At 38.4% G+C, this 13,168-nt stretch overlaps 1 protein-coding gene across 1 annotated transcript in view; it reads left to right on the forward strand.

Moving 5' to 3' along the window:
• Nucleotides 1–13,168, forward strand: part of LOC126188380 (Down syndrome cell adhesion molecule-like protein Dscam2) — a 445,363-nt gene that overhangs the window by 357,733 nt on the left and 74,462 nt on the right. Inside the window, exons 19-21 of the mRNA XM_049929979.1 lie at nucleotides 2,386–2,564; nucleotides 3,446–3,715; nucleotides 10,120–10,301. Coding sequence (XP_049785936.1) covers nucleotides 2,386–2,564; nucleotides 3,446–3,715; nucleotides 10,120–10,301 — 631 coding nt within the window. The remainder of the gene's footprint in view (nucleotides 1–2,385; nucleotides 2,565–3,445; nucleotides 3,716–10,119; nucleotides 10,302–13,168) is intronic.

Here is a 13,168-nt window from a genome sequence, read left to right on the forward strand (position 1 = left end):
TCTCACCACCTCCAGCACAGCCTCCTGATGTGGCCTTATCCTGTCCCCACCACATCTGTGCAAGCTCACACAGGTAGCAGTAGTAGCTTTCCCCACGCTTAACCACCCCTACCCCTACCCCTACCCCTATCTCTATCCCTATCCCTCCCCCTCCCCACTATACGTCTCTTGCTCATTCTCACTATCCACACCAACAGAGGCTGTAGTCTGTGTGTTAGTTGTTGTTGTTGTTTTTGTGTGAATGTGAGAGTGCTTTACTTCTGAAGAAGGGCTTTGTCTGGATGCTTAAATATTTCAAGTATTCTTTTTCATTGTGCCTGTCTGTGACCCAACACACTTTCAGTGTGATGTGTGGTATATGTACTCCATCCATCAATGCAATTAAAGAAATTCCTATAGGCAGTTGGTATAGATAATCCTATTTGTTTGTCTGTTTCCTGGTCCATTATTGTGATACACCATTCAAAGAATTATTCAGCATAAAGTTAATCAGTCTAATTGACCTTGAACTTAACTTTATTTTTGTATATATAACAACTCTGTCTTTACTCGTGGAGACTCTACAATAGTACATTACTAGCTTGTGTGTATCATATATGTATCTGTTTAGTTTCAGAGAGTTCTATGTATTGTTCTGATATGCACAGTACAACTGCTGATAATCTACATATACTGTCATATCAGTAGTTCATCCTTTTTGTTAATGATGGTTCCAATATTCTGACAGCAGATACTAAATGAATCTTAAATGTCTATTGTTTTGTTCAAGCTACATTCTGTCATTTTGTCAGCAGCTGTTTCAATTATATTTATTCTGCATTTTTGTCTATCAAATGAGTTTATCCTAAAAAAATCCCTTGAAAATACATTGTAAATCACTTGGATGGATTGATACTGCTGTGATCAGACCTGAGATTTCCGATAATTAGGCATGCGAGTATCGTCTTACCAGAATCATTCAAAAGCAAATCTTATTGTGTATGATGTAATGAGTGAGAAATGATGAATAACTCATACTCACCTATGTATGTGCCTCTCTTTTAAGGTATTTTCAAAGCTATCAATTATTGTGTTGTACATACTACTTCATCCAGAGCTTAATGTATCACTCAAAGGGTGACATGCTCTCCACACTAGTGTGAGGAGCATGCTGAGCAATGTGTCTCATCTCATCCTCAATTGAATAATTGAAATTGTGGTGCAAACTATTGGCTGCATGCTGTATTATTGATACATGATATTCTTTTCCAAGGTCCTTCCCCAAAGAGCCTAAATCACAGTGATATCTGTGAAGTCTGAACTTGGCTTAAGAATATTAGTTTCCTGGTTAGCATCCCCTGACTGCTATGCAGCTTTATTTTCTTTACACATTTGTTTGTCACCTCAGATTGCACCTTATGTCTTGTACTGTCAGTCTGGTTCTGAATTTGTTTTGTTGTCTGTATGTTTTTGTCAACATTTTCCAAAGCACCTAAACCATTTCAGATCGATAGACTGAAGCTCCAGAATTGTGTTTTCTCCTTTATCATTTCATAAATTTGGATTGCTTGGCTGTAAGCTCATCTTATGATCCAGTCCTAACATTACTAACACAAGATGCAGCTTCTAGTTGTACTAAACCTTCCTGTGTTGCTGCCAAAGCAGTTCGAAGTAGCAAGATTACCTGTCCTTTTTTCTGTATATAGCGATAATGACAATTACTGCATCTCCAGCAATAGCCAGTACCATTCTTCATGTAGGTTGTATTATGATATCTCACAGGAAGTAATGCTGACATTACTCGGGGTTAACATTGCTGACAATTATTTCCATTCTGGAACCTCAGCACCAAGTATCGGTTATCTGCAGGTCTTCCTGCATAGCACTACAATGTTCTAATGTTGTGTCTTCTCTGCATACAACAGCATCATCTGCAAAAAGCCTCATGGAAAACTTCCGACATTATCCAGTAAGTGCATTCTGATAATTCAGTTGCCAGCAATCCAGGAGATTTTTAAATGACTTCTAGATTTAAAAATGTGATTTCTTTCACTATCAGTTTTATTTGTTGCAATTACTGGTAGACTTAATGTATCCTTTCACAAAAGTTAGTTGTTTATGTCAAAAAGAGAGCTGCATGAACAGCTGTTCTCATGTATGAATCAGGGAGCACCAATCCTATTAATTCCCCCCTCCCCAACCAATATTTGATAACTTTCCAATTTGTAAAAACTTCATCTTCTAATATATCGTTGATACAAAGTAACTTATCACTTCAGGAGCTAAGTATGTATCTGACACCTGCCAAGGGAGTTCACAGTGTTCATCTTTTCCTTGATCCTTGCGCTTCCAGTTCAAACTCACTTAGTTTCCTGCAAACACTTAAGTTTTTACAACATTTTTCAGAGTTGTGGATGGCCGTGAAGAATTGAAACACAACAAACGCAACTTGGCAAGTCATCAGACAAGTTTTGAAGCAACTGATCTGCTGCAGCATGTGGAACATCAGTTTTATGTCACAGCTTCTACAAAAGTTGGTGAAGGGCAGAGTTCACGTGTTGTGACACAGGTTCCTACAAATAGAGGTAATTATCATAACAACTTCAATGAAATAAACATGAACAAGTTTGAAAATAAATTCATATTTTCATGGTATTTTGTGCATCTTAATCAATTAAATGTTCAGAGCAGTATTGAACCTTGGATCTGTGGAACAATAATTTATATGTCTTTGATTTATGGAGAGGAAAAAGAAAAGAACGCAGAAATAATACTAAAGACATCTGCATGAAATTAATACTAGGTATGGGGAAGACAATGAGACTGTATGAAGTTGACGATTCAGTTACCACAAAAATTATGTCAACCCTTCACTGTTATCATTCATACCCATATTCCTATTTCATTTGTAGCTATTATTAATAGAACAATGGAACACTCGGGGTGGAAGATTAACAATTATGAAAAGGATAGATTGCTGCTCACCGTAAAGATGACAGGTTGAGTTACAGACAGGCGTAATGAAAAGACTAAACATGCAAACAAGCAGGCACACCTCACACACACATGACCATTACCTTCCGATCCTGCACCTAGTAGGCTTCTAGGTGTTCCTCTGTGTTCTCATACTGCTTCCAACATTTTTAATATTTTCTGTATGTTGAATTAAAAGGGAACAGCACTTCCTACCTTAAAAAGGAACAGCGCTTTGTACCCTTTACAAATTTTTCCCAGAAATTCCCCTCTCTGAATTTTCATTGGATGTCTCAAAATTATTTCTCTGAAACTCCAGGTTTATAAGTGGCAAAACTTCAGAGATAACATACTTTTAAAAGAAAGTAGTTGTATTTGATACTTATCTTTGCATGTTTTATTTTAATTGTCTACTTATTTTTTAACTCTTCTTGTCAGTTATATTTTTTTGCTAAATCTAAAGTGTGTAATTCACTGTATATTTTCCAACAAGTCCCAGCACGTATTTCATCATTTGGTGGAGTTGTTGTGAGACCATGGCGTAGCACTGTCACGATACCTTGTCTGTGTGTGGGGCAACCGCAGCCTCGCCGACGGTGGTATCGTAGTGGACATCTCCTCACAGGTGGCCCTGGAATCACACTTCGGGAGTCTGGCGAGCTAGTAATCAACCAGCTTGCTCCATCTCATGCTGGGAACTACAGCTGCCAGGTGGAAAATACTCAGGGCTCTGACCGCATACAGTTCACACTCGTAGTGCAAGGTAAGTTGTAAGTTGTGTATAGCAAACTATGTACAACAAACAAAGTCACTGTGATAATCAGCTAAACTGCTTATGGTGGACATGAAGGATTGTCAGATGTTAGATATGAGATTAAAGTCATCTGACTTGCATTGAACATAACTCAAAATTGGAAAAAGCATTATCAAAAGAAAGTTAGTCAATAACAGATACAACATTATTTAACTTTTTTGTATGTATGAACTTGAAATACTACAGATATTTAAGGCAGTCTATAGAGGAAAGATGTAGAGAGGAAGGACAGGAAAAGTTTCAAAAACTTATTCTTGTACATAAATGAACTGGAATGGTGTTATTTGTGTAAACTCAGGTGGCTTGGTCTTCATTAGGTACATTAAGTAAACAAAATAGCATCAAAAAACTAGTTTTCATCTGCGAAGAAAGGAGATGAGCCAATAACCTAGAGGTATTGTTCGCAACAGTAAAACAGAAATAGAAAAAATGCATTACCATTTGCTAGCCTTCTAAGAGCTTAACATCTCATTACCCAATCCCTTCTCTATCACTGTAATCTAAAGATGCTTATCACTAAAGATAGGCCCCACTCATTCTGGGATTTGACTGACCTGACCTTCTTTTGTAATCTTCCCCAACTTATCCCTATGCTCCCTGTAGAAGGATCTAGTTCCAGAAGCTGTGATAGTTTCCTGTACTTTTATGTAATCTAATATGAGAGTATCACATGCTCCATAAGTTCAGCTACTGTTGAATGCTGATAAATCCTTTTCAAAGCTCTGTATGTCGTTTGTTTTTTGGTTCTTCAATGCAGTTTATGCAGTTCAGTGCCATTTTTTAGACAAAACAAAAAGCAGCTGCCTCTGGAAATCATCAGCTGGCAATCTTCCACCAGAGTATTAGAGGATTTTGTAATAAACTAAATGAACCCACAGCCAATATGCAAGAATTTGGAAGTATAGATCACGCCCATGTATTGTGCTTCTCTGAGCGCCACATCTGGTCAGGGATGGAAAGACTTTTAACACCTGAATACAATCTGATGTCTTCATATTTCAGAAAACAAAGAAAAGAAGGAGATAATTGCTATTTTTGTTGCAAACTGTGTCCAGTGTAACACAATTTATATACATGATTTTTGTATATGGCAACATTTTGAAGCATGGGCCATTGAACTTTCTGTAAGTAATTATATCCTCTTCATTGAAGTAATATTTAGGGCACCTTCAGGGAATCTTGACCTCTGTTTGAAGCAGCCTGACTCACTTTTACTGCTCCTGTTTAATAGTAAAAGAAAATTATTGTACTTGATATTTCAATATCAACTTCCTAATGTATAGTAGTGGGAAGACATACCTGAAAAATTTGATGTACACCCACAACGTCATCACAAATGTCAGTTTTCCCACCGTAGTAACTTCAAATTTAAGCACCCTAAGTGATAAATTTTTGTAGACCAATGGAAATTGGGTAGTATCATCATTAGTAATTGTGATGGTCAGAGACTTATTACTAATAATATCAATATTTGCCAGAATAAAACTGAGCCCCAGTGGAAGGTATTCAGGTCCGTAAATGATGAAACCATCAAGGCCTTTAAATCATCCTCCAAAATGTAAGTTGAGTCACACATATTCCGAAACAGATGTCAGTTCCAATTATAATCTGTACAATAATGAAATTGCATCAATATTTGAAGTCTCCTGTCCTTAAAAAAAAAGTTAACAAGAATCAACCTGAAGAAATCACAAAAAAACCGAACAACCCACATAAAAAAAACAGGAATTGTACGTTAAAGCAAAAAAAACTCAGCAAACCATACCCAAATAAATCATTATAAAAATCACTGTAAAATATTAAGCAAAGTAATTAAACTGTCAGAAAGTTCATATTTTAACTCAAAAATCAATCCATCTTGTAATAAAATCAAAACAGTTTGGGAGATAATAAGGAATGAGACAGGTGTTAGCAGTGCCAGTAAACCTGTAGACTTTGTTTTAAATATTTATGATAAACATATAAGTAACCAAGAGATAATTACAAAACCATCAGTGACCATTTCATAAGTGCTGCTGAGAAAATAGGCTGCTATGGTTCCTTAGAAAGTTCTGTGGAACTCCCAACCCTATAAATGAGATAAGCATATCCCCTATAACCAGGTATGAATTGAAGAAAACAATTGCCTCACTAAAAAGCTATGGATCATCAGACGTAGGTAACATTTCCAATAAACTACTAAAATCCTGCTCTGATCAACTATTCAAAATTTTAGCCCACGTATTTAATGCTTTTATGTGTTAGGTGTTTTCCCAGATGGAATGAAACTTGTTATAGTAAAGCTATGCCACAAAAAGGGAGACACAACATGAATCAGAAACTATCATCCCATCTCTCTTTTGAGAACATTTCAAAACTCCTTGAGAAAGTACTGCATTCCAGAACTGTGAGGCACCTCAAAAACTTTCACATCCATCTGTAACAGTTTGGTTTCCAAAAATACATGTCCGCAACTGAAACCATATTTTCATTCACAAACAATGTGTTGCAATCCCTAGATAAAAAAATTAAGCTAGTTGGGATAGTCTGTGAGCTTTCTAAGGCTTTTGACAGTTTGGTCACAAAAGCTTTGCATCAAAGAATGCTACTATGGCATCAGAGGGGAAGTTGTTTTAACTGGCTAAAATCCTACACACAAGACAGGAAGCAGAAGGCAGTTTTTGATGAGAGCAGCAAAGCAGATGAGGGTAGAGAGTCCCTCATGTATCTGTCCTTTGTCTGATGCTCTTTCTCATACACATAAATCAGCTATCTTTGCCACACAGAACAAACAAATTCACTTTATTTGCTGATGATACTAGCATTGTGATAAACAAGCAGTCCACAAATATAGAAGCTGATGCGAACAAATTACTTAATTACTTACAGAACTCTCAATCTGGTTCAAAGTAAACTCACTGACTGTAAACCTGGGCAAAAATAATTACGTCAAATTGAGCATCGGTTACAAATTGACACAGGAGATACCTATTGTACATGACAGTCAGCAAATACAAAGGGTACATTGCACCAAATTCTTAGACATCCACATAGATTGTATGGTTGGCTGGGAACACTGTGTCCTCCAAACCATAAAGGACACTCTCACAGTTTGGAGACTTCAGTGTCACAGATTTTGTGTACTTCCACTGTATTATGTGCTATGGAATTATTATCTTCTGGGGCAATTCACCCAAATTAAAGAAAATTTTCTTTCTGCAGTAAAAGGTAGTCTGAATAATGAGTAGAGACTCTCCCCTCTCCCCCCCCCCCTTCTCTCTCTCTCTCTCTCTCTCTCTCTCTCTCTCTCTCTCTCTCTCTCTCTCTAGAACCTCATGTTATAATCTTTTTAAGAAACTTGGGGTACTTTCCACAACTTCCCTGAATATTTGTTAGATATGTGTTTCATGGTTGACAGTTCTGTCCTCTCTGAAACCGTGATCTAACTCAGATACAGAAAAGTGTACAGTATTCTAGTAAATATTTAATTCACTACCAAACTACATCAAAGGTCTATGTAGGAACAGTGTATTATGTAAAAATAAATTAAACATGTACTTATGAAGAAACTTTTTATTCATTAGACCAATTTGTCAATAGAGAAGTATAGGCTTTGTATGCATATACACTGAAGCACCAAAGAAGCAGGTATAGGCATGCGTATATAAATACAGATATACGTAAACAGGCAGAATATGGCACTGCAGTCTGCAACACATATGTAAGACAACAAGTGTCTGGCACAGTTGTTAGAACAGTTACTGGTACTACAATGGTAGGTTATCAAGATTTAAGTGAGTTTGAACGTGGTGTTATTGTCGGCACATGAGTGATGGAACACAGCATCTCAGAGGTAAGGATGAAGTGGGGATTTTTCCATACAATTATTTCATGGGTTTGCCGTGAATATCAGGAATTCGGTAAAACATCAAATCTCCAACATCACTGCAGCTGGAAAAAGATCCTGCAAGAACAGGACCAACAATAACTGAAGAGAATCATTCAACATGACAGAAGTGCAACCCTTCTGCAAATTGTTGCAGATTTCAGTGCTGGGCTTCAGCCCACAAACCATTCAACGAAATATCATCGATAAGGGCTTTCGGAGCTGAAGGCCCACTCGTGTACCCTTGATGACTGCATGACATAAACCTTCATGCCCCGCCTGGGCCCATCTACACCAACATTGGGCTGTTGATGACTGGAAACACGTTGCCTGGTCGGACAAGTCTCATTTCAAATTGTATCAAGTGGATAGACATGTACGGGCATGGAGACAACCTCATGAATTCGTGGACCCTGCATGTCAGCAGGGGACTGTTCAAGCTGTTGGAGTTCAAGCTGGTGGAGGCTCTGTAATAGTGTGGGGCATGTGCAGTTGGTGTATATGGGACCCCTAATACATCTAGATATGACACTGACAGGTGACACATACATAAGCATCCTGTCTGATCACCTGCATCCAGTCATGTCCGTTGTGCATTCCAATGGGCAGCGCGACACACAACATGTCCAGAATTACTACAGAGTGGCTCCAGGTACGCTCTTCTGAGTTTAAACGCTTCCACTGCCCACCATACTCCCCAGATGTGAACATTATTGAGCATCTATGGGATGCTTTGCAATGTGCCATTCAGAAGAGATATACACCCTCTCCTACTCTTATGGATTTATGGACAGTCATGAAGGATTCTTGGTGTCAGTTCCCTCTAGCACTAATTCAGACAATAGTTGAGTCCATGCTATGTCATGTTGCGGCACTTCTGCATGCTCATGGGGACCCTAAATGATATTAGGCAGGTGTACCAATTTATTTGGCCCTTCAGTGTATATTTGCTGTGTGTTCATTGGGTTTTATACAACATGTGTTAATCCTTGCATGACGTCTTTGCACGTGTTTTGTTCTAGTCCTACATTTTGTATTTTCCCCACAAATGTTTTTGTAAAATAACTGTATTATGTTTATGTAATCTTCATTTATATATTCTTTAACTCATTTCACATCGTGGTGTCTCACATGCATAAAATGATATATGAAAACACACACACACACACACACACACACACACACACACACACACACACACACAAAAGCTTCCTCCTTAGCAATGGAACATTGTTGATTGGGTGACCTGGAGAGGAGGGCTAAAATGTAGTGAGGAGAGAGTGTGCTAGCAGAAAGGGATAAAGGTATGGGGACAAGTTTAAGAATGTGGGAGAAGGGAGATGAGAGATAATTATCATTAAGTGACAATGGCAAAATATGAATTGATTCCGGTAATAAACCAAGGGCTGAGGTAATTGTAAGATAAAAAGAAAAAAGAATGATGTTGTAATGATGTAGTATTGGGGTGGAAACAAGTTATGGCAAGGTCACATACATATCAAAATACATGACAGCTTTATCATATGATGATGTGTCCCTCTATCACATATTTGTTTAGATTTCTGTGCCACTAAGCAGTGTAGACTGTGCCTTGTGAAGCTGTGCACTCTTGCCCTATCCCCTCTTCAGTTAAATGTTGCCTTCAGCCTCAATTTTCAGTTGATGCCCAACAGATACAGGAACCTTTGTGTACTATGGAATAAATAACTGGATTTTTATAATATATTGGTTTTAATTTCTATGTTATGTTACTATTTAAGATTTTTCTTGTACTAAGTACCAAAGTCTACTACTGATGCACAAGAAACAAATACAACCAGTTTTGATCCCCTCATCCTGTACTCTGTGACAGATGGTGAGAAGAGTTACATGTCTGTTGTATTGGCTTGTATACACTGTAGCAAAGAAGTGGTTCAGAATGGTGTGGCTACTCATAGGTTGTTGTCATCAATTATTGGCAAGTGATTTACTACTCATATTTCCACTGTTGAGACCTGTGACAGTCAGCACTTGGTTGCCCACAGCAGATGACAGTAATGATGACATTGTTCCCTGGATCAAAGTACTCAAAGTACATCTTTTGCACAGTGGCATAGAAAAGAGTCTGCATGACCTCAGAGGTGAAGTGTCCTATGCACTGATAAACCTTGAGTTGCTTACCATTGAATCTGCTTATATTGCATGTCTTGCTTATCATCCACTCAGCTGTCATGTTGACAGAAGTACAAGATTTGATGACATCCCTGAACTATTCCCTTGTACTTGTCAATAGGAGTTCTGTCCCCCCCTCCAAACACACACTCGTAAATCATCTGTCATTTGACTACTCATGGATGTAGATGAACACTCAGTTAGATTATACACATTCTGCATCGTCACATGTTCAATGTTACAATATTGTTCAGTCGTCTTTTTATTATTTTAATATTAACATGTTATTATTTTTACAAATAGTGTCCCATTGTAATTTTTCTCCCCTTTTGTTCAGTTCCACCTGCTGCTCCTGTGTTGTATGTGACAAGTACAACAAGTAGCAGTATACTGTTGCAGTGGAAAGTTGGTGACACTGGTGGTGCCCCCATCACAGGATTCAGTTTGAGCTACAGGAGATCTCATGGTGATACAGAGGAAGTATCACTACCTCGTCATACCTCAACTTACGAGCTCAAGGTTAGTTTCTGTATATTTAATATAGTTTTCTTCAGATGTGTGGATATCTCTGCACAACTAATAATGTTTGTTACAAACAAATCAAATTAGAAAATGAATGTTGTGTGATGTTTATGAGTACCTGTCAGTAAGCTGGCTTACACTACAGTTCAATAATATTTCCAAGATTGAAACAGCAAACAAAAATGAGGGAAGAAGACTATTCACCTTAGCTGACTGATGGATGACACATTGAAATATGTACTAGCATGAAGATATTATTAGCTTTTGAGATACTGCACATAAAAAGCACTAGTGTTGTTTGTGTAGTAAATATTAAATTCTTCCGAAGATGTAAATATATCGCTTCAGAAGGAATTTGATGAATGCAAGAAAAGAAAAAGAACTGTTGTGCAACAAAGGCAGCAGATATGGAAAGATGATAATAACTTTTGATTCTGGATTGCTCCACAAATATCATCTACAGATGTAAGTCAACTTCATCTCAGAAAAATTTACATGTGCATCTACAATCCTACACTATATAACGATGACTCACAAACAAGTTTTACTTACTGTTTTGCATGGAGTGAACTGATAGATAGAAAAGATAGTACAAAAATTGGTGCATATCTGTTCAGTTACCTCTTACCTGTTCTTCTCTTGGTGTCTCATTTTACTCTGATATTTACACAGTTCGGTATGCAACCAGCACATACTAGTTGTACTACTGTGGATTCTGCAGTAGTTTATCTAAAATTGACATAATGCTTTCTTACTTTTTGTTATGAAAGAGATGGTAAAGTCAATGTCTGAGTTTGTGATCCCTGCAACTAGCGACCAACATCAATTCTTCACATAACTGTGTGTTTGTGTTTTTGGACTTTACAGCTTTTCCTAGCCTGCCTGGAATATAGAGGATATGAGATATTATTTCACCAATTACAAAATTGTGTCAAATTTACAGAAAACTTGGTGTTATGTGGCCACTTGTTAGTGTGACGTTGCATCCCCTCTGACCCGGATACATGCACTGATTCTGCTGGAAAATGTGTCACAAAGCCTGCCACAGGAGTAACTTAACATTATGCAGATAGTTCATAAGTACATGTGTCATGTGTGGATGAGCACTGTCCTGTTGAAAAATGATCCACAATACTGTTGCATCAGATGTAACACACGAGGATGCCAGATGTTCACGATACACCATTGTGCCTCAGAGTTCCCTCAATCACTACCTCGTGTGACCTGGAGTCATACACACGCCCTCCCATGCCATAACTGTGCTGCACCTCTCCAAAACATTAGAAGAATTAGCCTCTCACCAGGTCGCTGTCATACTAGCCAATGATGGTCATCTGGGGTAGTACAGAACCGCTATTCATTGCTGAAAACTGTGCAGCAGTCCATTCTTCCTGGTCATGAGATCACTCCAGACACAGCTATTTACGTTATAGCATTAACAGCATGGAACTGTAATTTTCTAAACTGGCTGTTGCTAGTATCCAATGAATGGTGTGGGATGCTGCAGAATGTTGCAGGGGGGACATTACTTGTTCTTGGATGGCAGGTGAAGATGTGAAAGGGTTATGGTATGCTTAGTGTACAGTACGGCAATCCCCCCTGTGATATTCAGACATGGTCAACTGGAACCTCGACAATGAATATGCCTGTTTCCATACAGTCCAGCCGGCCGATGTGGCCGTGCGGTTCTAGGCGCTTCAGTCTGGAACCGCGTGACCGCTACAGTCGCAGGTTTGAATCCTGCCTCGGGCATGGATGTGTGTGGTGTCCTTAGGTTAGTTAGGTTTAAGTAGTTCTAAGTTCTAGGGGACTGATGACCACAGATGTTAAGTCCCATAGTGCTCAGAGCCATTTTGAACCATACAGTCCAAAATTGGGCCATTGTCACATCAGAATGCTCCACAAATATGGAAATTGCATGATTCGACCAGCTGACCAAATGAATATCCACAATGATGCCTCTTTCATACTCTGCCAGGTGGTGATAACACTGTCCCACATAAGTACATTGCATTTCCGTGTCCTTCACAGTGGTCACTCAACATTTGACACTTTTCACTTCTCTTGTATACTTGACTAGGCCTGATAACAACACTAAACATGAACAACACTAATGCATCCTGATGGCTGTTCTACCTGCAGCAAGGCATTGCAGCTCTAATAATTTACATACCTGTTGGAGTTGTGTGCGTGTGTTGTGAAGTTACATTGACATCCTTCTGTGTTTCTGGCTGCTTTACTTTTCTGTCAGGGCATGTAAATTGTTGTAACGTGCAGGAAATAACATTTGTAAGTGAAGTTTTTATTGCGCATCTTTGATGATCTGTTTAACATTCAGGCTTACATATGAAAATATCCTTTTTCCTGGAATCAGAGGCTGCTACACATGTGGCTGCTGTGTATGGTCTATTTTTAGATAGGTGACTCCAACTAGTCTAGATGATAGTAATTGTAGGAGACCCCAAATTATTAGTGTAAAACTGAAAGAAATTCTGCCATGAACTAAATTACGAGGGTGGTTTGAAAAGTTCTTGGAATCACATGAGAGGTCAGCACTAGCACTATGAGTTGTTCACATGATATTCATTGGACTGTTGCCTGTAAACATGTGCCATGTCAGAGCTCTTGTAGGAGAGCTGTGGCGGTGACGTGGCGCTGTTGTTGTTCCCATGTAGTGATTTGCGAAGATGGAAAAAAATCGAGATTTCAGCAGTGATTAAGTACTTCATAAAGAAATGTATGAAAGCAAAGGACATTCATGCCAATTTCCAGAATACACTGGGGAACTCTTGTCCTTCTTATTCAACTGTTGCCAAGAGGACAAATGAATTTAAATTTGGTCGGGAGAGCTTAGATGTGATCCA

This window comes from Schistocerca cancellata, chromosome 5, assembly GCF_023864275.1.
Source record: "Schistocerca cancellata isolate TAMUIC-IGC-003103 chromosome 5, iqSchCanc2.1, whole genome shotgun sequence".
Classification (NCBI taxonomy): domain Eukaryota; kingdom Metazoa; phylum Arthropoda; class Insecta; order Orthoptera; family Acrididae; genus Schistocerca; species Schistocerca cancellata.